Source organism: Malurus melanocephalus, unplaced genomic scaffold (genome assembly GCF_030028575.1).
Source record: "Malurus melanocephalus ecotype Western Australia unplaced genomic scaffold, MMel_1.1 scaffold_32, whole genome shotgun sequence".
NCBI lineage: Eukaryota > Metazoa > Chordata > Aves > Passeriformes > Maluridae > Malurus > Malurus melanocephalus.
Genome location: NW_026623264.1, coordinates 2,680,965 through 2,705,032, shown reverse-complemented (window position 1 = coordinate 2,705,032; position 24,068 = coordinate 2,680,965). Strand labels below are relative to the sequence as shown.

Genomic DNA, 24,068 nt, shown 5'->3' with positions numbered 1-24,068 from the left:
TTTCATCCATCCTTATGAGGACCTCCACAGATAGGAGAGGGTATTCATAACTTGCAGATGTGAGATATGCACCTGCACCAGTGGCAATTTCTTTCCAGAGCTTTGAACCTGAGGATTTTTATCTTTTGTCTCATGATCAAAAAAYGGAAAGTAAGTTACTTCTTATTCTCTCAAAGGGAGTATGAGAATATAAAGAGATAATCCTAGAAGAGATAATGCTAGTAAATGTTTTAGTGAAGYAGTGTAGTCATTAGAGGGATATATACTGAAATAATGGTTCTTTCCTTTAAACCTGGTTTAGACTGGACCAGAATATGGTCAAGGAATGAATCCCATCAGTCGTTTGGCTCAGATCCAACAGGCCAAAAAAGAGAAGGAGCCAGAGTATGTTCTTCTTTCAGAGAGAGGAATGCCTCGCCGTCGAGAATTTGTTATGCAGGTATCATTTGCTGTCATGTTAGAGATAATGGCTTTGCTGTGTTTTATTCAAACYCAAGCAAAAATGGTGGCATAATATGAAGTGGATCTCCCTCTGTTTAGCTTTTTGCCTTGCTGCCAGTTATATACTGGAATAGTTTGAAATACAGTATCAGAAAGCCTGTCTAAACTTTCTTATTTGTTTCAGTGAAACAAATGGCWATTTATTATGTGCTTTCTAGATGTAGGGTTTTGTGCTTTTTTTATACCCTTATTCTTATTTCAGCTGAGTGTTACTGTCGTTATTCCTGATGGTTCATGAATTACTTACTTTTATGGGTCTTTTCAGGRAAAAAAATATGAGCTGGTGTTGATCAGAGGATTGCAAAAGAGGATTGTATTCTGAAATATGGGTATTAATATCTCCAATATTGCCAGGCATTTTGAATTTTAAAAAATAGTGTAAATATTTTCAGATTTTYAGTTTCTTTGTGACTTTTTTTGCCTGTGAAGTATAACGATAAAAGCCAACTACATGTTTTAGCCTGTCCTCTGACTGGACCAAATACTGAAACAGTAGATCATTAATGTTCCTTTCATATTTAAATTAAGAACATGTACAAAGATTTGATATAGCYGTGATATTTTGTTAGATAGCACAAGAGCAGGTTGAGAAAGATTAGGAACAGGAAAGGATTCTGTACTCTTGTGTTTTCACTCAAGGGTAATTTTGTGCCGGAACAACTCAGAACAGCATACCTCAGCATGTTTTGACTTGTTGTCTACAAACCACACCAAAATGTCACTTCTGATCACAAGCAAAGTTTATGATGTTCCAGCACCTCCTTCTCTAGAAAATTAGTTATGTTTTTACTTAAATCTCTAAGTTTCTCCTTCATGTCTATGAAGATAAGCTAGTAATCTTAATTTTCTTGGACCTTAGTGGTCTTTCTTCACAATTTATTATTTTTCTCTCTGAAACAAAAGAAAATATTTAGTTGCTTTTGTTRCAGAATCTTTTTTTGAATGTAAACTTGGATTTCTAACATTTTATGAGACCTGAAAGTATTTGAAAAAGAGTGATCCTATTACGGAAAATCTCATTTTCCATGCTTAGACCCCCATGGGACTGTCCACAGTTGGTGGTTGTTGTGTGAGGCGTCAGAAGAGGAACAATATAACACAGCCCAGTATTAGACAGATGGGCTGGAAATTTAATTTGTTTTTGGAGGAGTGTCARTAATGGCAAAGTCTTTGGTTTGAATAAAAAAAAGAATCTTAAAAGCAGTGAATATGTAGAAGATTCCTGTATCTAAGAAGGCTTGTGAAACAAAGAGTCAAAGAAACTCTATAGAGCAATTGCTTGGATACAAATACTTTAAAACTCCATTTTCACCCTTTTGTAATATTTTCAYACTAAAATGATTCTGCTGTTTCTCCCACCTTCAGGAAGTCTCAGTGRATTCACTGTGACATGCAAAAAAACCTTATCAGAATAAAAAACCTTTGTATAAACTACTTAAGCCATGTTTTCATTTAATTTAATTGAATGTGGAAGTAAAATATCCAGAGATAATATGTTCATTTTTATCTGTCACACAAAGAGCAAGTTTAGATGTGATGAAATGGATCCAATTACTTGTCCTGGCTACTAGATAAACAGAAGAAAACCTCTGATGACATTAGTTGGTGTTCTGTTCCCAATGTTAATTTCAGAAAGCTCTTTCTCTTTGTAGTCAGGCCTTTAATCCTTGATAGAGGTTATAATAATAGCTAAACCAGTTTTACAGGTCTGAGAAATAGCAATACATTGATTTMTTGTGAGCTGTCTTATAAATTATCTTTTTGTCTTGTCCCATTAAAGTCYCTCAGTTTTATTGCATTTAAACTTRTAGCAGATTGGCTATTTTCTAATTGTTATTGTGAACTGCACAGAAGATAAGGTTTGTATGTTAAGATTATTAATATTTCTGGCTTAGGTAGACAAATCTTTTTGCTTAATGATGTATATATATGTACTTTGAAGGGATATTCATRGTTATTATTTATTATTATTTATTTACATCCTCTTCTTAATATTTAGAATTAAGAACTATTTGAATAAAGAAGAATTTAAACTTTTAGGAAAATATATATGATAATTGAGGAAAGTGAAGAATCATTGAGTGACATAAGCTACTAAATATAATTTATTCTTTATTTAACGTTTGTATGCCTGTGTTTACAGTTTTTTTAAAGCTCCTTGCAAACTGATTCAGGTCTTTGACCTCTGGGTTTTTTTTTTAAATTCAGATCACCTTGACTATTTTATTATTTCTATTTTATTTTGATTTCCCTTTTTTGACACAGTTTGAAATTATGCACTATTTTAGAAGAGAMAGTTTGACAAATAGAAGGGCTTAATGGACTGAGCAAAATACACCTATCAAAGAGCTATGAATATTGCCTAATAGCAGTGAACAGCGATGAGAGTGCTCATGTCACAAACCAGGCACATACACCTCCAAGGGTTTCAAAAATGGTACCAAAGCCAAGGATTAAGTTGGAGCCGCACGTTTTGTGGATATCCATTGCCTTTGTCCTTATTTTGGGGTTTTAATTTCTCCTAGCATTATGAAAGGCATCATGTTTGTCAGAAACTCTTTGTGCTGTGCAGACCTCAGGTGCACTGAGAAGCCATCTTTGCAAGGACTGTTTGGATCAAAGCTTGTGAGATGTAATCAGTTCCTTGCAGTGTGACAAAGTGGGAGGAATGCAAATATGGTTTTCATCCTTTTTTAGAAACCCCTCTCATTAAACCTCCAGGTCACTGTTTGTCTCTCCATTGTTCTGGATACTATCCTGATGATGCTGGGGAGCTGCTGCAGGCAACACTCCTTCCTACGAGGAAGAGGAAGTACAGACCCTGGGGCAGTTCCAATGTTAACAAGAGTAGGGGAGAGGTTCCTGATGGAGAATGGGGTTGACACAGAGGCTGGTGGAAGAGAGAGGCAACTGTGTTCTGAGATGCAGAAAAGTTTAGTTCTTGGGTATGGGTTTGGTGATGTTCTGAAAAATCTAAACAAACCCTTCTATGTGAATACTGTGATGCCCTTTTGCACTACTTTAGCTTTTTCCAGATTGCATCTTCATCAGAAGAGCTGACAGCTGTTGATAGATCAGCAAGAGTATTATATGGTGATATTAAGGAGTTTTGCATTAATCATGATTATGATCAATGTTTTCTTTTTAAGGTAAAAGTAGGCAATGACGTTACTACTGGAACAGGTCCAAACAAAAAAATAGCTAAAAGAAATGCAGCAGAAGCAATGTTACTACAACTGGGATACAAAGCCTCTACTCCTCTTCAAGACCAGACAGAAAAGGTGAGAAACAATTGTTATGATGCCCACACTTTAGCTTTGTCTAGATTTTTAAGCTATATCAGCTAATCACTTAGTAAGAATGGAAGCTTAAGCTTGCTCACTCCCTTTTCTAGGGACTTGCTTGTCACAGATTAGTCTTTGTTTAGCTGCAGCTCCACAGCTACGCTTAGTAAATGCTGCCTCTGCTCCTGTGAGAGAAAATGCAGTTCCATMGAATAGTGTGTGTGCAAAAGTGTACATGTGATTCAGGCACCTATTTCTACTTACAAATCAGGATAAATGTCTCTCTTGCTTTTATTTCATTTTGGGCATCCATGAGGGCCCGAAGGAGCAGAAAGGAGCAATGTTAGTAATTTCCATATATGAAGTAGTCAATATTTATCTTCCCATTGCATGTGCACTAAAAGCCATTATAGAAAAATAATGGCCTTTTCACATTTGATGACTGATAAAGAAAATGTGCGTCACTTTTCTTTTATGAAGAAGGAATTGCATTTGTAAGTATGTATTAAGTTGTAAGTATGTATTTTCATGTTAGCACTCCTCTCCTGTCATGAATTTATTGATGATGGGTTTTGTAACCAAAATTAGGTGTTAAAACTTTGCCTTTAGTATTCTAAAAAGATATTTGTTAAGGTATTTGACAAATCTGTTGACCCTAAACTACTTCTGTCTCATACAGGCTCACTGCATGTATATTTTGATAATATTTTGGTAATTACTTATGTATTTAGTGTGGCTGCACCAAGTAGCTCAACAGAATGTTCTGCTGGGCCTTTCTAGGGACCCCATGATAAATCTGAATAAAGTATATGTACATATATACATATAGATGCATATATATGTACATATATATGCATGTGCATAAACAAACATATATATGCATATGTTAGCTATCTGTCTGTCTATCTATCTATCTATCTATCTATCTATCTATCTATCTATCTATCTAATCTATCTATCTATCTATCTATCTACATATATGTATATGTAAATATGAAGATACTCTGTTCTATATGTTCTGCATTCCTAACCAGGAAAAAAGAAATACTGTACTGGTTGCTTGGCCCCACCTCCTTCTGTTTTGCTCTCCTTTGAGAGTAGCAGCAATATGTGTGCTGTTCACACTCACCTTCACTATATTCTTCACTATATGTCTTAGTCATAGACAAGTGTGAAATACTCTAAACAGAGTACTTGGAAGCTGGCTGATGTTGCTAGTGAGAACACAGTGTGCAGACACAGCCACTTAAAAAAAGGCTTCTGACTGAGTCAAATGATAATTTTCACCAGAATGCTGAGACTTTTCTGCTGTAGAATATACTTCTGTGGTATAAAACTATCAATATTTTCCTTTAATGCCAATTTAGCCAAAGGGCTTTAATGAAAAACAAGTCAAAACAGAAAAATAAACTTTTTGATTCTAATATTAAAACATAGGTTTTCATTCTTGGATTTAAATTGGCTGAACTAATTTTACTCAATATTTTTCAGAGATAAAGCCTGAAAAAATTCAGCCCACAACATAGTTGCTTTGGAGAACTCTACATAGTGGAAACTTGTGGTTATATTGAAATCCTTACCAAAAAAAATGAGTTGCTAAAAAGGGATGCTGCTGCTTTGTTTCCCTACATTTGTTAAACAGTTGCTTACAAGTGTATTGTCTTTAGAAAATCAGGCTTAATTACATACTTGCAGATGTAGACATTTTAAGATTGGTAGACTAGCATACAATGGCCTAATATTATTCTGAACACAATGAACAAACATGTTACTGTATCCAGAAAACATGAACTACTCAACTTTTATGTAGTGGCAGTATCATAACAAAATCATAATAATTTTTTATAGCTTTGTTGGGGTTTAAGGACATGAAATATCTAGAGCATCTGCTTTTATCTTCTGTATATAACAGACTGAACATATTTGGAAATGCACAAGTTAGTTTGTGTAGCTGAAAGAATTTTAGTTCTCAAACTAAACTGTGGTGAAGAGTGAAAATAGCCCTTAGATGTCTATCAATTTGAGTATTGCAAAATTCCTTGCATATAAATTGCACAATAAAGATATACCATTAGGATTTACTTGTTTTGCCRTTTGAATCCAAAATGGGGTCCAGTAGATTAGCTGATGTAGCAGGTTGACATCTAAATAGATAATTTTCACTTGTATGTTTTCTGATGATTTTGAAAAAGGCATCCTTTTCCCCCTGTGCCCCCTTTTCCCCAAGTCATTTCATCCCTCCTCTCTTACAAAATAAGCAAAACTAAATTCACTGTGTTTTTTTCCTTAACCGTGGTACATAAAATATKACTGTATTTCTTGTTTTAATGGAGACCTAAGAGTGTTACAAGAGCTATGTGTGGTGCTGATGGCAGCATAAGTAATCCAGTTAAYGTAAAAAAAGTAAAGGCTCTGCTCTTTTTTGAATTTAACTGATTCCTGAAAGAAATCAGTAATGACTGTGCAGAGCCCTGAGGAGAGAAATCTGAAAGTACACTGAGAGACATTTTGCAGTAGTCAGAATTTTAGCTCTATGGATGAGAATGGACAGTTGTAATTGTTTTTTTCATGTTTCCATCTTTTTGTTTCTTCTTGCCATTTGCATTCTCTTAGAGAGGAGAAAACTAGGGTAGAAGCASCAGTACTAAGGGTCACTCACTCAGATGAGTTCTTTTTAAATTCCCCATCATGATCAAGCTAATAAACAATAAAAAAGAAGAACGAGAGAAGTTGGAAATCTTCTTGTATTGTAACAGAGTGCTTGTACTGATATCATGTTACAGATGGGCAGGATGGATTCCTGACAAAAACATGCTGTTGTTACAGCAATAAATGCAAACATATTTATAGATTTCATATTGCTTATTCATCTAAAGAACTGTAGCCTTCCATATTTTCCAATATATATATACTATCTGCTTCATAATAGCTTCATAATAAGCTATGTGAAATTGAGGGGCATGGATGAAGGCGACCAGTTTGAAAACCAGCTATAATGTCTGCCTTCCCTTTCCATCATACACCTCCCATTTTCGTTGCGCTTTGCCGAGACTGTAAGCTCTTTGGGATGTACATGATGATGAAAAGCAGGGAAACAATCATTGAAATACCTGCTTTTAATAGCATGCTCTTTCCTCCTCTCTTCCAAGTAAAGTGCATCATCTAGTAGTCTGTACTATGACATGGTAGTAACCTAAACAGCCTTAATGCAAGCTCTGAGATGCAGAGGCAGATTTCAGCTGGTTGATCCTCCTTTGCATCTTTCGCTTTCCAACCCCATYTTCCAGAGCAAATGATTACAACTTTGTCCTGGCATATAGCCTGCTTTGCTGTGAGGTTTTCTGTTTGCATACAGAATCCCTGTGAAATCTGAAAAGGATCATTCGTTTCACATTCACGTAGCTGATTGTCAATAACTCCTAAGTAATGAGGAAGCTCAGACTTGTTTATCCAGTTTATACATAAATCTAGAACACTGCCATCTTATTTACTGTGTAAACCTCAGTAATGGCTTCATTTTGAACCTCTGTGTTAATTGTTCCCCTTTCCCATGTCAGAGTAACGCCCAGCATTAAACATAATAAAATTAATTTGAAGACAATTAGCTTCCTCAAAAATATATTAAAATAATGGAAAATTCTAATAATTTTTGCTTCCACTTCAGTAACTAAATTGATTCCTAACAAGTAAATATTTTTAAATGACACCCAAAGTACTTTATAATGTTTACGCATTCCTTCATAGGCGATTATTAGGATCTTCTTGTTTTAAAATGTAATTTCTCTGTTGGCTGTTTATGTTTTCAGTTGAGAGCTAAAACATTTAATTTTATTTAAGACTGATTTGGTAACATATTGAGTTGAACCTAATCCTTGGGGAAACATTTATATTTCAGTATTAGGCAATAGTTGTTCGTGTTTATTCATGAAGGATACGTTACTCAAAGAAGCTATCTTAGGCAAAAATTAAGATGAGTTAGCGAAATTTTGTGAACAGATGTGGCAGTCTCAAGTTATCCTTTTTAGAGTCTTTCAAATAAATTTATTAACAGGAATGTTCTCTTTAGGGAGCAGCRTGCTCTTTACTTACTGTTTTCTTCTACCTGTTTCAGCTTGGAGAAAACAAAAGTTGGAATGGTCAGAATGTTGGGTTTCCTGAGCCAACAAGTAACAGTAAGTATTGCTTTCTAAATTTATATTGATACTTACTTYTCTTTGTACGGTTTGGATTATCCAAGACAATTAAAATGCTTTTTATAAATATTTTAGGTTTTTGTTGCAATTAGATTAATTAATCCATGAGTGTCCTGTGAGAGTACGTATGAATGAGTGCAGGAACAAGGAGAATTTTATTTACTCAGTGAACCATTGAATCCTTCAGTTTGTAAGAGATTTTAGGAGGTCACCTAAACTGCTTACTCAAAGCRTCGTCAGCACAGCATTGAGATAAGGTTGGTTATTGCTTTTTAAGTGTTCTCCAGGGATGAAAATTCCATAGCTTCTCTGGGCAGCCTGTTCCAATACTTAACTGTCTTTACGTTGATTTTTTTTTTTCCTTCTATCCTCATCAGAGAATCCGCTGTTTTTTATGACTATCATCTCCCATTCTTCTGCTATATASCTCAGTAATGTGCCTGGCTCCACCTTTTCTGACAACTTCTTCCTGGTACAGGAAGGCTGCTGTTGGGTCCCAACAGATTTCCATCATTTAGTAATTTATTTACCTAGACTCTAGAATCACAGCTTGGAGACAAAGATACTGTGGGAGACATGATGTCAAAAGCCTTGCTAAAGCCAAGATAAATGACATCCACTGCCCTCCATTCATAAAACCAGTCATTTTATSATAAAAGACAATCCCATTGCGTGCGCATAAATGGCTCCAAGAGCATGATTTTCCCTGGGGACAGAGTGAGGCTGACCAGCCTGCCTTTTTTGATTATAATGCCTTTCTCCAGGCATTGGACATTTCTTCTGGTCTCCAGGACTTTTTGAAGAGAACAGAGAGTGGCTTCACAATGCTGTAAGCTGATTAATGCAAGATAAGTCCCATTTGGTCCAATGGATGCATAGGAAGTTCTACATGAATATGAGGAAGACCTTTACTGTGCAGGTGACTAAGCACTGGAACAGATCACCCAGAGAGGGGGTGGARTCTCCTCACTGGAGATATTCAAGAACCATCTGGACACAATCCTGTGCCCTTTGCTCTGGGATGACCCTTCTTGAGCAGGGAAATTGGAYCAGATGAACCATTGTGGTCTCTCYCAACMTGACCCAATCCAYAATTCTGAGATTTTRTGATTTAGATGGGCTGACTTCTTGCTTTTCTCAAGACATCCCTGACTCTGATGAGGTTCTGCTGCTGGTGATTACTCTCTTCATTGAGCTTTGTCTTTAAGACACAGAGGCCCAAAAATCCTTGTTGGTGAAGACTGAATTCAGTTTCACTGCAACAGGTAAAGAATAGGACAGAACTTGCTGAGTTTTTCACTAGACTTTTGCTTTTTAAAGTGGTAGAGATAATAGAAATAGTACTTWGCTCACTTTTTCATGAGCCCTGGATTTTTCTCTAGAACCATGTATAGTTTTGAACTTCTTAGAGTCCCAAACACTATCTCCCTCCTTTAAGGAGGTAAGCCCAGACATGGGCATGCACATGGGCTGCCTTCAATTTTTTGCCTATATGCATCTGAAAGACGTGGTCCTAGAAGCAGTKTCTAAGGAGTTTCAGTAGTGCTCCAATATATATGCAGTCTTCTCAGCTGCCATAGAGTGACCCAGAGACCTGAGGAATAGTTTGTGCCTCAACTTACACAGCAGTTTTCTGGTATTTATAGAGTGATCTTGGATTCAGCACATGCTATTGTGTTTCCCTGAGAGGAGGATTCTACAGGATCTGACTTCTATTAATTGCTTCCTTACACCCCTGTCATCATCCCCCATCAGTACTTTTAGATGATTTGTGTTTGTATTGTCAAAATCTCTAAGGACAAGGCCTGTGAAGTATCTTCAAATGTTAGTATAATAGAGTTGAGACAGCAGAATAAGACCTCTAGTTTTTCTCCTGTCCTTGCAGTGTCTTGCAGCAAAGATATTTATAGATAAAACCACAATCTTCTGTTTCACAAACAAGAAAAAACAATCTCTTTCTCCGGCTGCTCAAGACAACTTTCACAAGTAAATCTGAATCTAGAAGAACACAAAGGCAAATTCATTTATCAGGAGAGAAGATCAACAGAAACTGTATTTTAAACCTGTGCTGACCAAATAACGTATTTTTCACAGATTGCCATGCTCACAGACCTTTTTACAGCCACCAGAGTSACAGTACAGAAACAGGTTTTCATTCTGGGACACTTTTGTAATACACAATGCCTTCATTTCCATTCTTCTGATCTGCAAGTAAACTGGAGGTCAAAGGACATGGAACTAGCATACCAATAGACATAGAGCATTTGCTCAAAGACCAATGTTCTTAATCTCTTAACCCCTTTTTTGAGGGTTCCAATCTAGAGGCAACATTAGTAATAATCAGGTGATTGAAGTGTATCATAGAATGTTAAAGGATGGGAATGAACCTTAAAGATTTTGTAGTCCCAACCACCCCTGCCATATGCAGGATGGTTAGGACTAGATACTTTCCACTAGACCAGATTGCTCAAGCCCTTATCCAACCTGACTTTGAACACTGCCAGGGTKTTATGAATAAAAGAARCAACTTTTGTGCATGTTCTCTCATGCACCCGTGACGTTCAGGGTTTTTTAAAGGCAGTTACAATCAAGTTCCGCACTTTAAGATCAAAAATATCACATCCTTTCAGGTATGAATATAGGACTTTCTTTTTAAGAACAACACTTGTTGGTAGGTGAATTTACTCTTGAAGTTTTTTGAGTAATTTTTTAATGTTAGGATATTTTAAAAGAGGGCAAATGGAGCACCTTCCTCCTTTTGGTATCCTAAGAAGAGAAATGTACAGTTTGGATTTCTTGTTACCATAAATYGAACTTTCAGTGGTCTTGAAAATCTGAGGCTCTGAGATTGCTACATCTACCATTTGGCAGCTTTTATTCATATTTCCAGTACTTTTATTCCAGGAAAACAATTGTGTCCTGCTAGGGCAGGGTATTGTGCATCAGTTTCCTTTTGCAGACAGAYACTCTTTCTTTGTGTGTATAATGTACTGTGTTTCCATCTGAGTCAAATAAAACTGGAATAGTAAAGGTAATTTGTATACTTAAGTAAAACAAAACCCAAAAATCATAACAGTTCTGTATTTTAGTAAAGTTGAAGAACAGATTTCAGTGTAACTCTTACTATGTAGTTGGTTTTTTCTGAGAAATACCCTATAGTCTGTAACCTCCTAATGGCTAGCTCAATACATATTTAGTATTCCTTATTAAATATTCTTGAAAATTAATTTCTCCTGCTGCTGTCYATCATGATACTCTTGCATTATCCATGTGGCAAACCTCACTTCTGGTCCTCCTACTCACTGGCAAAGCTTCTTCCCACAGCTTCTTTACCTTTCCTCATCATTTCACAGTTTCAAAGAAAGATGAAAACAAAGCTATTTGTTTCTTGGTTTGGGATATCTTTCACATTCTTCACATATGAAATAGTGAGAACTTTGACTGAGTTTTTTTCTCTTATTCTTCTGGAAGAGACTTTGAGAGACTGTGAGCAGACCAGAAGCATTTGCACCCCATACAGAAGATGTTTACTGTAAATAGCATCTCATTTGTCTCTCTTGATTTGACTTAAGTAGTTATCAACAGAAACAAAACATGAAATAAATAAACAATCCCATTAAAAAGTRCATTTTCATGGGGACATATTTTTGTTTTGTATTTTTGGGTGGGGTAATCACAAACATCCTACAGGATGTGTTCTAGAAGCTGTAGCTGTGAGGAACAATACAAAAGTAAAAGTAAAATGTAAAGGTGCTTTTATATATTGTAATTCTAACGAGGAAAAGAGTGACCATAATTGTTTTTGCATATCTCCCAACCTCAATTCTCTATTGAATAGTTTCCCTTTACCTATTTCCAACAATTTTGGGAGTCACAAAATACTGAAAAACTACTAATTTTAAAAAATAGATTCAGAGCAGTCCTACCTCTCTGTAAAGGACAGACTGTTTTTCTTGCCTAACATTTTATTACTAGGGATTCATGCATGACTTTACAGTCTTTGTTCTTCAGAGTACATCTGCTCCTGCTGTTTGTTCACCACCTGAAATCATAACCATTTGTTTGTGACATCACAATTCATTACTGTGAAGATGATTAGATTGTCACCAACAGATGATTATGATTTCAGATGGTAAATGAGCAGCAGGAACAGATGATCTCCTAAGGAACAAAGATACTTGATCTCCTACAATTGTTCTCAGTTTTTTTRAAAAAAAAAAAAAAGAAAAAGGAGAGAAAAAAGCAAATAGATATTCTGAAGAGTTTTTTAAGTCTGAAATGAGAAAATTTGATTTTTTTTTTCTGTAAAGAGCATTCATTTTAGTATTTTGCAATTCTACTTCAATATTAGATTTAGAAATATAAATTAAGAAATATAAAAAGTACAAAAATATATGGTGTTACTGTAAGCCCTAAATGTATGGCTGCACTCAGATTCTTACTTAGAAGTTTCTTCACCAGCTTTTTGGAGAAACTAAATGCAACATAAATTGTGTATTTTTGAAATTTCACATACTAATGCATCTTCACTTTGAAGGAAACAACATTTAYGTGAACTTTTCTAACTCTCACTAGTTTTAGAAAGACTTGTTTTTATTGTCCTCTGTATGTTTGTTTTTTAACTGGGGATTTTGGTAAAGACTTCCAGTAGATAATTTAATRCCCCTGTATTTCCATGAGTAGGAACAGAAGTCTGCAGTTTTGGAATAAAGTTTTTGTTTTGTAATCTGGGTATTTTTAATTGGATTTTTTGTGTGTTATATTTTGCTGAAATATGTAATTCTTTTGGGCATACTTCAAAGGTGATTTACAGTGGATTTACTTGCTCAGTACTGCTGTTGCATTGGACTTGGCTTCTGAATTACTTCCAAATTTACTGAACTTTGTCAATTATAATGCAGTCTTGCTCAGAGTTACAGTGATACATCACTAAATGTTTGCTGAATTATTTACCATTCTGATTAGAAACCGCAGTAAGAGASTTTGACAACACCACTTATTGGTGAAGGCCACAGAACAGTAGTTTTCCATATGTTCATTTTGATATTTTTTGTTCTGTTTTGTGGGAATTTTTTAACTAACTGTCACGTGGACATTATGCCATCATGGGAGCAGTTTCATCAGCTGAGCCACTTGGCATCACTTTATATGTCACAGCCTTGTCTAGAGTCTCTTATTGCAGTTGGTTATGTGTAAATAATAACCTTACCTCTGTAACTGCTGAGTTGATTTGTTAATTTTCTAATTAAATTTTCCTTCTAACTGAAGATATAGGAAAATTAAATTTAGAAGCAGAGGAAATTTGTTCAATTTTGTTTCTTCCCTGATTTACGGATGCTAGGAAATCCACACTATATTTGGCATTAGTAATAACTGATGTGTTATTTTTCAGTTTCATCTAGCAATGAAAATGAGATCATTTAATCCAGCATAATACCAGTTAAATGCAGCTTGTATATTTTTTTTAAATAGTTGAAAAAACTTGTAAAACACCTAATACTAAAAAAATCTTATATTAACAAAACAGGGAAGTGTTGTTATTTTTACCTTGCTGTTTTGAGTGTTAATGACAGCAGCCAAAGTAGCATTTTTGTATGTAAGTGGGATTTGGACACTGTTCTGGAGTGTGAGATGACAACTTCAAGTGGTCCTTCTCCTTTTCYCACATTTCCCCTTTTCAGATGTTCAGTTTAGTGCTTAAAGTTCTGCAAGTTTTGCATCTTCAGAGGTGATGATTTCTTTGCTGAGTTGAGTTCAGTGTGTAGTTATAAAGAGCCCGGTGTTTGAGCATGTGCCCAAAGCATTGGAGACTTTGTTTCCTTCTTCAGCAGAAGGAGAGTATCCATGTAGTGCAGAATAATCTGAAGAATGGCAGCTGCCTTTTGAAGATGTGTGTCTAATATGATTTGCAGCCAAAAAAAGGAAAAATCAAATGCTATTAAAATACAGGAAATTCATAGGGAAGGAGTGATCTAAAGTAATCCTGACTGTTGATTGAAACYCTTGTGAATGAAGGTGCAGATGTGTGTTCCGGTGTTCTGTGGCTGGTTTACAGATGTTCTACATATTTTAGATACAGGTTAAAACAAAAAGAGTTGCAAGAAACTTGCTGCCCAGTTTTTGAGTAGTATAGATTGTGCATATGTGAAAAATATAGGCTTGGGCTGTGAGGTCTGTGGTTTGGGYGCTTTCAGGCTGAGAAGCAACTCAAGTCACCTGTCTGGAAGACTACTTAGCCAATGAGCTTCTGATGTATAAAATGTATAAAGAAGATCTGCCACCATGACAGGAGASAGCCAGCTCTGTGGGCAGGGTTAATTTCAGATAATATATCCTTTTGTTTTTCCCCATCTCCTAAAATGTCGATATGAATCAAATTTATTCAAGGTTGCTGGTCTATTCTTTGAGAAAACTGTGTGTGAAGTAGAAATGCAGAACTCTTTTTCGATGCTAACTCTCAAATTCAAATTTAATTATGTAATTATTATGCAAAAGTATCTGCATTTGGTTTCCTGTCTTCAGGTGAGAAAATTGAGCTCTATCACATAATTCAYCTCAGTACAGCGTTATGCTAAATACTTTCATTTTTCTGGAGTCTTCGCTCCTTTTCCTACTCCCTTCCCTCCAACCTGGAATCCACCCTTAGTCTAGAATAATAAAAARTTGAATAATTGAAAAATTGAGTCTCCCAAACTGAGACTTTTTTGCTGTCAGAACTAAAACTTCATTCTCCACTCTTTCCTCTATGCCCTTTCCTTTACATCAAACACCTTAATCCCTAAGACTTCCACTCACCCACCGCTTTTTCCTCCTCTGATTTCCTCTTCACTCCTACGTGTGCTGTGCTKGTTGATGGCCCCCTTGGCCTTCTCAGCTTCAGCAACCTCTCTGTCCTTGTCGGATAGATTTGCTGCTTCTTTCATCTCTTCTCCGTGTGGGTCAGGCCTTTGTTTTCATCATCACCATTYTCATTCCCCTCTTAATCTGTTAATGAACAGTGTTGCCTGCACAGGTTGCCTCCAGTTGCACTTAGGCACTCTCCTAAATTGCTTTACTCCCACAAACATCACTTTGTTGTAGATTTTACAAGCATGTTGATCTGCCAGCTCATGAGCTTGATTTGCTCCTGCTCCAAATCTGCTGATGCTCTTTACTGATAAGAATACTGACCTTCCTTCTCTCTTTTGATTGGTTCCTTTCTGAACCTGCTCAGTCTTAGTCTTTGGTTATGTGATACATGGACATATTGCTGGAAAATTATGATGGAGAAATTTTCATGTAAAACTCATGGTGTAGATGTTTCATCCATCTATTGGGATATTCCATAGAATATCCTGTAGAAATTCCCCACTGCAAACACTATGCCTCATTTTAACAAAAATCTTGCATTTTCAAGCAGGAGTAAAGGTGGGGGAGAATTCAGAGGATTTTCCTCATATGAGTTAAAGGCCAAATGTTCCAGAAATGTGTACAATTTAAGTCCTGCAATACTGCAGTTTCTGTTTTGGCTATACAATAGAAAGATAAAATATTCTTGTGAAATTAGAGATATCAAGACCTGTTTCTATGAAGAACTAAATAGTATTTACTTCAGTGTCATGGTTATTTTACAGCTAAACAAACCAATATTTTAATGAGTGGCTTTATATAACATCAGTTTGTTGAAGGTCATGTAGACGAGATCTYTTGATTGAAAGACATTGTGTAATGACAAAACATTTTTTCTTGTCTGAATATTGCAGTAGATAGTGACTTAGAAATACCACAGATAGCTGTGTTAAGTAGGTAATGATTGCAGCTTGRTATTTCAAGCCAAGATTGTGTGTAGACAATTGCTAAGAACGTAATGGCCATACTATTTGCCTATCCAATTGCTAGACTGACCTTTTCTGAATTCCTACCGAAGTAATAAAATTTGAAAATATTCTAGTATATAAATAGTCTTGTACAGTGAGTGGGGTATAAAATGATAATTTCTTTCTATTATAATATTTACATTTTTCAGTCTTTTTATTGAAGTAGTTCTTTGGTTTTGTAAATTCTTTCTTTTTTRGGTCAGTAGATTTGTAATAATGGGCCATATTTTAGGGCATGCTGAGAACCTGCCAGTTCTATGGAGTAATTATAGCATTTTAATATCCCCCATGCCTCTGAAGTTCTTGTCCATTTTGACATACAAAATTGTGAAGTCAGGATTAGATACAGTTCTAACTATTTCTTCTTATTGCCTTACTACAAGACTTTCCCCTGCATTTAATGTACCACATTATAAGAAGGCTTTATTCAATGTGAATACAGATAGCATAATCTGAAAGAAAGCTTTTTGATGATTATCAAATACTTCTTTCAGTTCTAAAATAACTGACTATTTCTTTATGGATAGTGGTTTTTCTCATCTAGTGATGAGTTATTTCAAATACCAGGGTGCTAAACTTGATTTATGAGCATGTCATATACAGAATTATACCGTGGTTTACTCTGCATCATTGCACAAGACATGAAAACACTCCTGCGTGCCACATCCTGTATCACTGGTTGTAGTGCAGGGAAGAGCATGTGCTCTTCAGCCGTGCCAGGGGAACTCATATTCCAGCTGGCACAGCTTCTGGCACATGAACAAGTACAGCTTTTCTGTAGGAAAAGCAAGAACTCAGGGAGAAAACTGTACTCTCTGAGAAAGAATAAAGTTGTGGTTTAGACCAAGTAGAAATATGAAAAGTCAGCCAGTGACCCTGAATCAGAGAAGTCATTGAGTGAAGACAGAGTATCCCTACAGTGCTGATCAAGYACAGAAGAGAAAAGTAGCACTGACATATATATATGTATGTGCAGATTGACAACACAAGCCTGATTCTGTAGGCCATCTTGTGAAGGTCAGTGATAAAAATCAAATCTCAACTTTTCATATTTTCTGATCTTCCTGACAGAAACAGAAAATTGGAAATAGGACACCAGCGGTACCTGTGTAGACTCTAATACCTGTGAGTGTGCAGGCAATGCTGTCATTGTTCTGAATTTCTCTTCATTTAGTAGCCCACTGCTGTGGGGTCACGTGTCATTGTTCCTGTATCAGCAAATTCCATTTTTGCAGGGTATTAATACATTGAGGCCTGTTCAGTAATGWCAGTTGTTCTTCTCCCCATTGCCTATTCAGACAGTTCCTCTAAAGGTGAATTTTGTTTGCCACAAAATCCAGACAGTGGAGAACCCTTTTSTAGAAGGGTCCCTAGCCAAGGGGACACTGTAGAGAAAGGGTTTGGGATAAAAATAACATTGCTCAAACAGAACTTACAGAGACTGTGCCTCCATTATGGCTGCTGCCAAAAAAGGTGCAATTAAAGCAYCTTTTTTACGTTTCCAGGGGAAGGTGTGTGAGGGATAGTTGGGCCATTTTATATCTTATTCATACATTTGTCTTGGGAGTCTAAGATGTTTTACAGTTATCTAGTACATGACAGCAAAAGTAGACAATGGAAGATGAAGACATTTATTCTTAGGTAAGAGAGGTCTTTGGYGTGTTTTCATGTACTTCAGAAGATTGTGAGAGACTGTTAACAATTACTGCCAATGATGAATAAGACATGTTTTTTAAATGTTAGTGATTACATTGATAGCTAGCCTGCATATTTTTGTAGGACATTTGCCCACAGGTTTAAATAATACAAATAGAAGTCATTTTAACATGTTTCATAAATGTACCTTTAAGTTAATGTCCAGCAGAAGTTGGAGTGTTGCAGTGTTGTTGGTCTGTTATAGATCCTGTGGCTCCTAAYAATTACGGTTCTTCTTGTGGAGTATGGTAAAGTTAGTATGGGATAAATATTTAGTGGACACAAAAGTCCAAGTTTTTTTTCCTAGTTGAACACTAACAAGAATGAGAATATTTACCTGGAGATGTTCTCCCACAATGCATAAARGTGTTAGAGGATAGTATTTCTTTCTCCCATGCTTTTTAATCAACTGATTGTTAGAAGACTGTTTAAGATAATTTGTGAAGGGTTCTTTTGTTCTTGTACTTAATCCTCTGTTATTTTTGTATCCCTTGTAATTTGGTAACCTTGCTACTGTAACTAAATATATTTATACACTTTCTTATAATACAGCAGAGTTGCAGTAAGCAGGTAACAGTGAGGAATTATATATAAAATATCCTCAGTAATAACTTAAAAATACATAAAGAATTACAATTAATAAGTGTTTTATAGAAGTTTTCAAAGAGACCAAGTTTTTATTGGCTTTTTAAAGCAAGTTTGTAAGAAGCTTCATGAAACATAGGCCCTGAATATAAAAAGTTAATATCTTGCAACTATATTAATGTAATGTCTAGAATATTACATTACTTTGTTTCCAGAGATAATCAATGATGGTAATATAATATCTGCCTCTCAGAGCCAACGTATGATTTAAATTAATTATTGCTTATAAAGCACTTTGAAGTCTTTAACAGTAAGGTGTTGCTAAGTGTAAAAGTACTGTTATTAATTTAACATCACCATTAAAGTCAGTACTTTAAGAGCATTTGCTATACTCTGCTCAATATCTTTCTATTCATCATATGCTGCATATTAGTTATTTTAACATTTAGAAAGCTTTGTAATCTGGAAGTATTCCAAACCATTGTTCCAGACAGCAGTTAGATATTTGGGTGGATCATGTAAAAACAGTGAAATGGCTGAGAAAGCATGTAAAATGTTTGTTTTGAGTAATATTACATCAATGGAATAGACATCTGCAGCACTGGACTTGATTTTAAACTTCTTTAAACTTTTTTGTAAATTAACATTGTACTATGTTTTTCTAAAAGTGATTGGGGGGCTAATATCATGTTATTTCTAAACAAGTAGACTGTTTTATCTTTTGTTCAGTTTTCATTTCTGTTTCTGAAATATTTGTGGGAAATCAGATTTACAGTGTGCAGTTCTTAGGAGATGGTGAACACCTGCCTCTCAGTATTTTGTTGCTGTTTGGTTTTGTAATCTAATGCCAGCTATCAAGATCTGTATTAACTTTTTTTTTCTTTTCAGTTTTCGTTAATCGTGTATCTTGTATTAGACTTTAAAAATACAAGCAGAGGGTAGGCYTTGGAGGTTACAGCCTCAGAAGAAGTGCAAAAAGTCTGTGTTCTCATATAGASACTATGTGCCATAAAATAATTCTGTGTATTAGTTGTTATGTAGTTTTTTTCTCTATTAGATTATATTTGAAATTGTCCCWGATGGAGAAAAAGAAATTTTAGGGATCCTATCCTCCATCTTTCCCAGCAGCATTGTCTTGAATTTGTGCTTAGCTCTGGAGTTTGGTCTCCTGGCTTTGGAGCCAGTTCTAAACTTGGTAAAAGCACCCTTAATGGTCAGGATCCAACCAGACTCCCCAGCCCTACAGAGGTTGGTGGGGAGAGCAGTTGGGTGAATAACAGATATGTCTTTGTGAATGATAGAAGCAGAAGTTCCAGATTTCTGAAAGCAATGTGAATTAAAAAGCCAAATGTATGAGTAAATCAATTAAAAGATTCACCTGTAAGCAGTTTGCTGAGTCAGCAGTGAGGAAGTTCCATTTTCACCATGTAGTTGAAAATGAGGATATTAATTACAGGTAATATTTTTTGAGTCTTTTCTTTGTGGTAGACATTTTAAAAGTACTACTTGCACTTTTAGGATTAGAGGAATCCTTCCTAGGTACTGGAAATTAATTTCCTCCTCTACTTTGAATTTATTCTACATTCTGAGATTAATTTAATATGTTCTGCAAATGAATTAAGCATTGAACCCTTTGATTTCTCTTGGGGTTACTAAATCAGTTAACAAACAGGTTTATTATCCCTAGAATGAAATGCCATATGGCTCAGGTTCACTCATGTTATATGCTWGAAGATTAAAGTACGTTCTTAATATGAAATTACACATTTCAAGCTCATTTTCTGATGTATTAATAATAAGAAAAAGGTTTTCCTCTTGTGTCTGCCAACTGATTACTTGTGTTTCCAAAAAATGCTTAATCATATAAGAAAACTAGCAAACTTCAGACTTAATTCTACACATTTCCATGCACAGGATTATCAGCAAAACTGATCAAGTTTGTACTTCTATTTCCAAGCAGATTTAGGGTTGAGATATTTTCTAAAAATTTTTTTTAGATGTTTAAATGTGAACACATTATCCCTAATTTACATGTCACTGAACATATTTTAAAGTAATTCACCTAAATAAATTTAGCTCTTTTTAATGTTTGCCTTTAACTCCTGTTGATATTAAGTAGGACACCTATATGCTTTTTCTTTCAGTATAAACATTCTCGAAGGCAAGTAGCTATTTGCAAACTGTAAGATGAACACTACAGGGTATGTAGCTAAATAAATAAATAAATTCCTCTTCACTGCAGAGCAGGCAGTCACATCAGAGTAATTAGCACTGTAACTGTGGCTGCAGGGCAATTTAAGGTTTTTTTAACCACAGGCTGCCCTTGTGCTTCAGCAAACACTTTAAGCCAGTACTTGAGGCAGTGCTGCTACTGCAAGAAACCACACTGCCCTTCCTTTGCCTCCAAAAGCTCATTTTAATGGACATCCCTACATGGTCCTACATGTGCTGGTGCTGGAGAGCACAAACACCAACTGTAGGTGGGAGAAAAAACTAAACTACTTCTGATGGCAACAGTGCTGATATAGACTAGTTTCAATTATTTGTGAAAAAACAGCCTAAATTATTGTATCAGATAGGAGGTAGAAGGACGTACGGAAATAATGATTGTGCTACTATTYTGAAGTAACATCTGTTCCTTATGGTGTGTAGGTCTCCAAACGTTATTTGTTTGTGTTGTGTATTCTATGTTAGCCACAGTTTTAAAGTGAAGATTTGTACCATTTAAAAAAGAATTGGGGAAGAGGAAGAAGAGGAAAGGGCACTTGAGATCTGCTTTGTTTCTAAATAAATTGTGTGACTTCATTTACGGTTACTGTAAAAAAAAATTATACTGCTTCTAAATTCTTACTTTGTTTTTCACTGTAAAATATGTTAATGAAAATTGTCTACATGTCAAACCCATTCTAAAGTAATGAGAGTGATCTTTGGTTTTGTTTTCAGCACCAAAGGGAATACTCCATCTCTCTCCTGATGTATATCAAGAGATGGAAGCAAGCCGCAACAAATCAGCCCCTGGTACCACTGTAAGCTATTTGTCGTCCAAAGAAATGAGCCAGACTTCTAGCTCTTTCTTCAGCATATCTCCTACAACAAATAGCACGGCTACGATTGCCAGGGAACTTCTCATGAATGGAACGTCCCCCACTGCTGAAGCCATAGGTCTAAAAGGAATATCTCCTGCTTCCCCCTGTTCTACAGTGCAGCCTTCAAAACAGCTGGAATATTTGGCAAGGATTCAAGGCTTTCAGGTATGGGAGGGGGAAAATGAAGCTCTTCAGCCAGAATCRTAGCGTTGCCATCAAGGTTTCACTCTTGCCCTCTTGAATGTGGGCATGCATGTAACTTATCTTGTAAAATTAGCTGGTGTCTGAGGCAGTTTCTGGGTCCAGGAGATCAACTTTCCAACAATATATGTGCCCCTCCTTCTATTTTTTGTTCCTTCCTTACATTCATCTTACTGCAGCCCATCTTTCTCTCCTTTCTCTCTTCTTAAATAATTGCAGGCTTAAATTATGCTTTTTACTTGCACTTCTTTGAGAGTCTTCACCTCTTGGCTTCTCCCTTCAACTCTGATCCAGAAGGTACCAATGCACCACCTTACCTTTGCATTTGTCTTCTAGGCCAGGTCATTAAAGGAAATTTTTTGCTTCCCATCCTGCACCTCTTAGGTGTAACCTGATGTTGTACTTCAGGAATGGTACTCCACAATTTAGTACTCACACTGACAGTCTCCAAAACATGTGCCACTCACTCACTCTCTCTCTCCTTTCCTCTCCCTCCTCTCCTTSTGGTGGGCTGGGAAGGAGAATTGGAGGCATAAAAGGTAAATGTCATGGGTTGTGATAAGAACAATTTGCTRGAAACAGCAATGAGATARGAAAATGAACRGTATCAGCAACAATGCTAATGACAGAGGGTAGAAGAAACAAAAATTCCCACAGAAACCCCCTGAGAACAGCCACTACCTGACCGCTCCCTTTGCCATGCTTACTTGACTGGAAGTGACTCTGTCCCCCAAAACTCGGTAATCACATTAGGTGGTATAGAATAATGTCCAGGTCCTATTCATGGCCTCTCCTGGCTATTGCAAAAATTAACCCTGTCCTGGCAGGAACCAGGAYTTTATTCACCCCTTATTCTATACCATCTCTAACATACCTGAATTCTACACTTTCTGACTATATATATGTATATACAAACACAGGTATCATTTCCATAGTCAATGGCTGTTCCTCCAAGATGTCTGTTGAGTTCATTTAATCCATGACTGTGGTTCARTCTGTCCTRGATGACTTCCAGGRCAGGAGGGCTGGTGTGCTGTCAGCTGGTTGCAGGCTGCATCAGGAGCTCATTACTGGTGCAYCTGGAGCAGTCCATACTCATTGTCCATCATAGTTATGACATACAGTGGCAGTGTCATTCAGCAMACAGTAGTACRCAATTCAACACTGCAGACTGTTCTCACCCAAAACTCTAAACCCGTGAAGGTATACATGGCATTTCCCTGTCCCTCTGTGCTACCCACCCAGGTCTTGGAGCAAAAACAGTTCCACTGATGGATTTGCCTTTTCTTGAGGCAGGACTAATACAAGTTTCTTTCCTAACACATTTCTCATATGCACCACGGGGTCTTGCAGTGGTTGCTTCTACAACTGTAGGCACGTAGTGCTTGCCTTGGCGGATTTGTGTGAGTGGTGCAATCGATCTGCCAGGCCTTCCCATATTTTGATCCCCATACCACAGGGGCCTTCCTGATTGCAGCAYGTGTTTCACAGTTATGGAATCACCTGGGAGATAGTGTCCCTGCTAAAGYCCACCCCTCAATCAYGAGCCCATCTATGTGTTGCGTCTCTTGAGRCATCATGGGCATCATGAAGCAGAAATAATTTACCCTTGTGTTGCCAGTACAGATCTACCTGAGACACTGGAATCCTGGCAGCCCAATCTGCCTGTCCATGGTTGTGATGTTTATCAGTGGCCTGATGCTTGGGCATCTACATGACATACTTTTATAATCAGCTTCTCTATCCGAGCAGTGATGTCTTGCTACAATTCAGCAGCCCTAATGGGTTTACCTGTGTGCTGCCAACTGGCCTTTCTTCATTGATGCAGCYGCCCCCACAGAGCATTTTCCACCATCCATGAGTTGGTGCAGAGACAGAGCACTGGGCATTTCTTTTGCTCAGTGATATCAAAATCCAGCTAGACAGCTTTCAGCTCTGCAACCTAACTTGTTGCACCTTTTCCCTCAGCTTCTAGGGACTAGCCATATGTGACTAGCTATATGTGACTAGCCATATATGACTCCATATGGCAGTTTTCTATTCTCAATGTATCCCTACAACATGGCAGGATCTGTCAATGAAGGGAGTGTATCTCTTTTCATTTGTGGTACCTGATTATACGAGAGGCGTCCTCAGCACATGTAACCTTTTCTTCCTCTTCTTCTGATGATAATACAAAATTTTCACCTTCAGGCCAGCTTATGATGACTTCCAGGATCCCTGGGCTATTGGGGTTTTGTGATCACTGCAGTCCGCTTACTCTGTGTAGCATCCRTGGCATGATGTGTAGAAGAGACTTTCCCTTTGGAGGAACCTGCCCAGCACTGGCAGTCAGGGCGCAAGAAGAAGCTGTGCTTCAGTGCCAATCACTTCTGAAGCAGCTTGAACCCTTCATAAGATGCCAGTATCCCTTTTTCAGTTGCTGTGTAGGAGGCCTTGGATCCTTTGTATTCCCAGCACCAGAACTCCGGGAGTCATCTGCGAGTATCCCCTGGTACTTTTTGGCAGAGACTTCATGAAAGACCATTCTCCCCAGCTGCAGTGTAGAGCACATTTTTCACATCTTGTCCTGTCCTGACTGACCCAAGGGCTACTGCATTAACAATCTTTAATTTTTTCAGAACCTTGTTGTTCAGGACCCCACTTAAAATAATTCATCTTCTGCAT

At 36.8% G+C, this 24,068-nt stretch overlaps 1 protein-coding gene across 6 annotated transcripts in view; it reads left to right on the top strand.

Annotated features, from left to right (window-relative positions):
- Positions 1-24,068, top strand: part of STAU2 (staufen double-stranded RNA binding protein 2) — a 170,721-nt gene that overhangs the window by 65,366 nt on the left and 81,287 nt on the right. For all 6 annotated transcript variants that reach the window (XM_057363938.1, XM_057363943.1, XM_057363941.1 and 3 more), the window contains exons 9-12: positions 302-439; positions 3,651-3,782; positions 7,897-7,957; positions 21,058-21,365. In XM_057363938.1, coding sequence (XP_057219921.1) covers positions 302-439; positions 3,651-3,782; positions 7,897-7,957; positions 21,058-21,365 — 639 coding nt within the window. The remainder of the gene's footprint in view (positions 1-301; positions 440-3,650; positions 3,783-7,896; positions 7,958-21,057; positions 21,366-24,068) is intronic.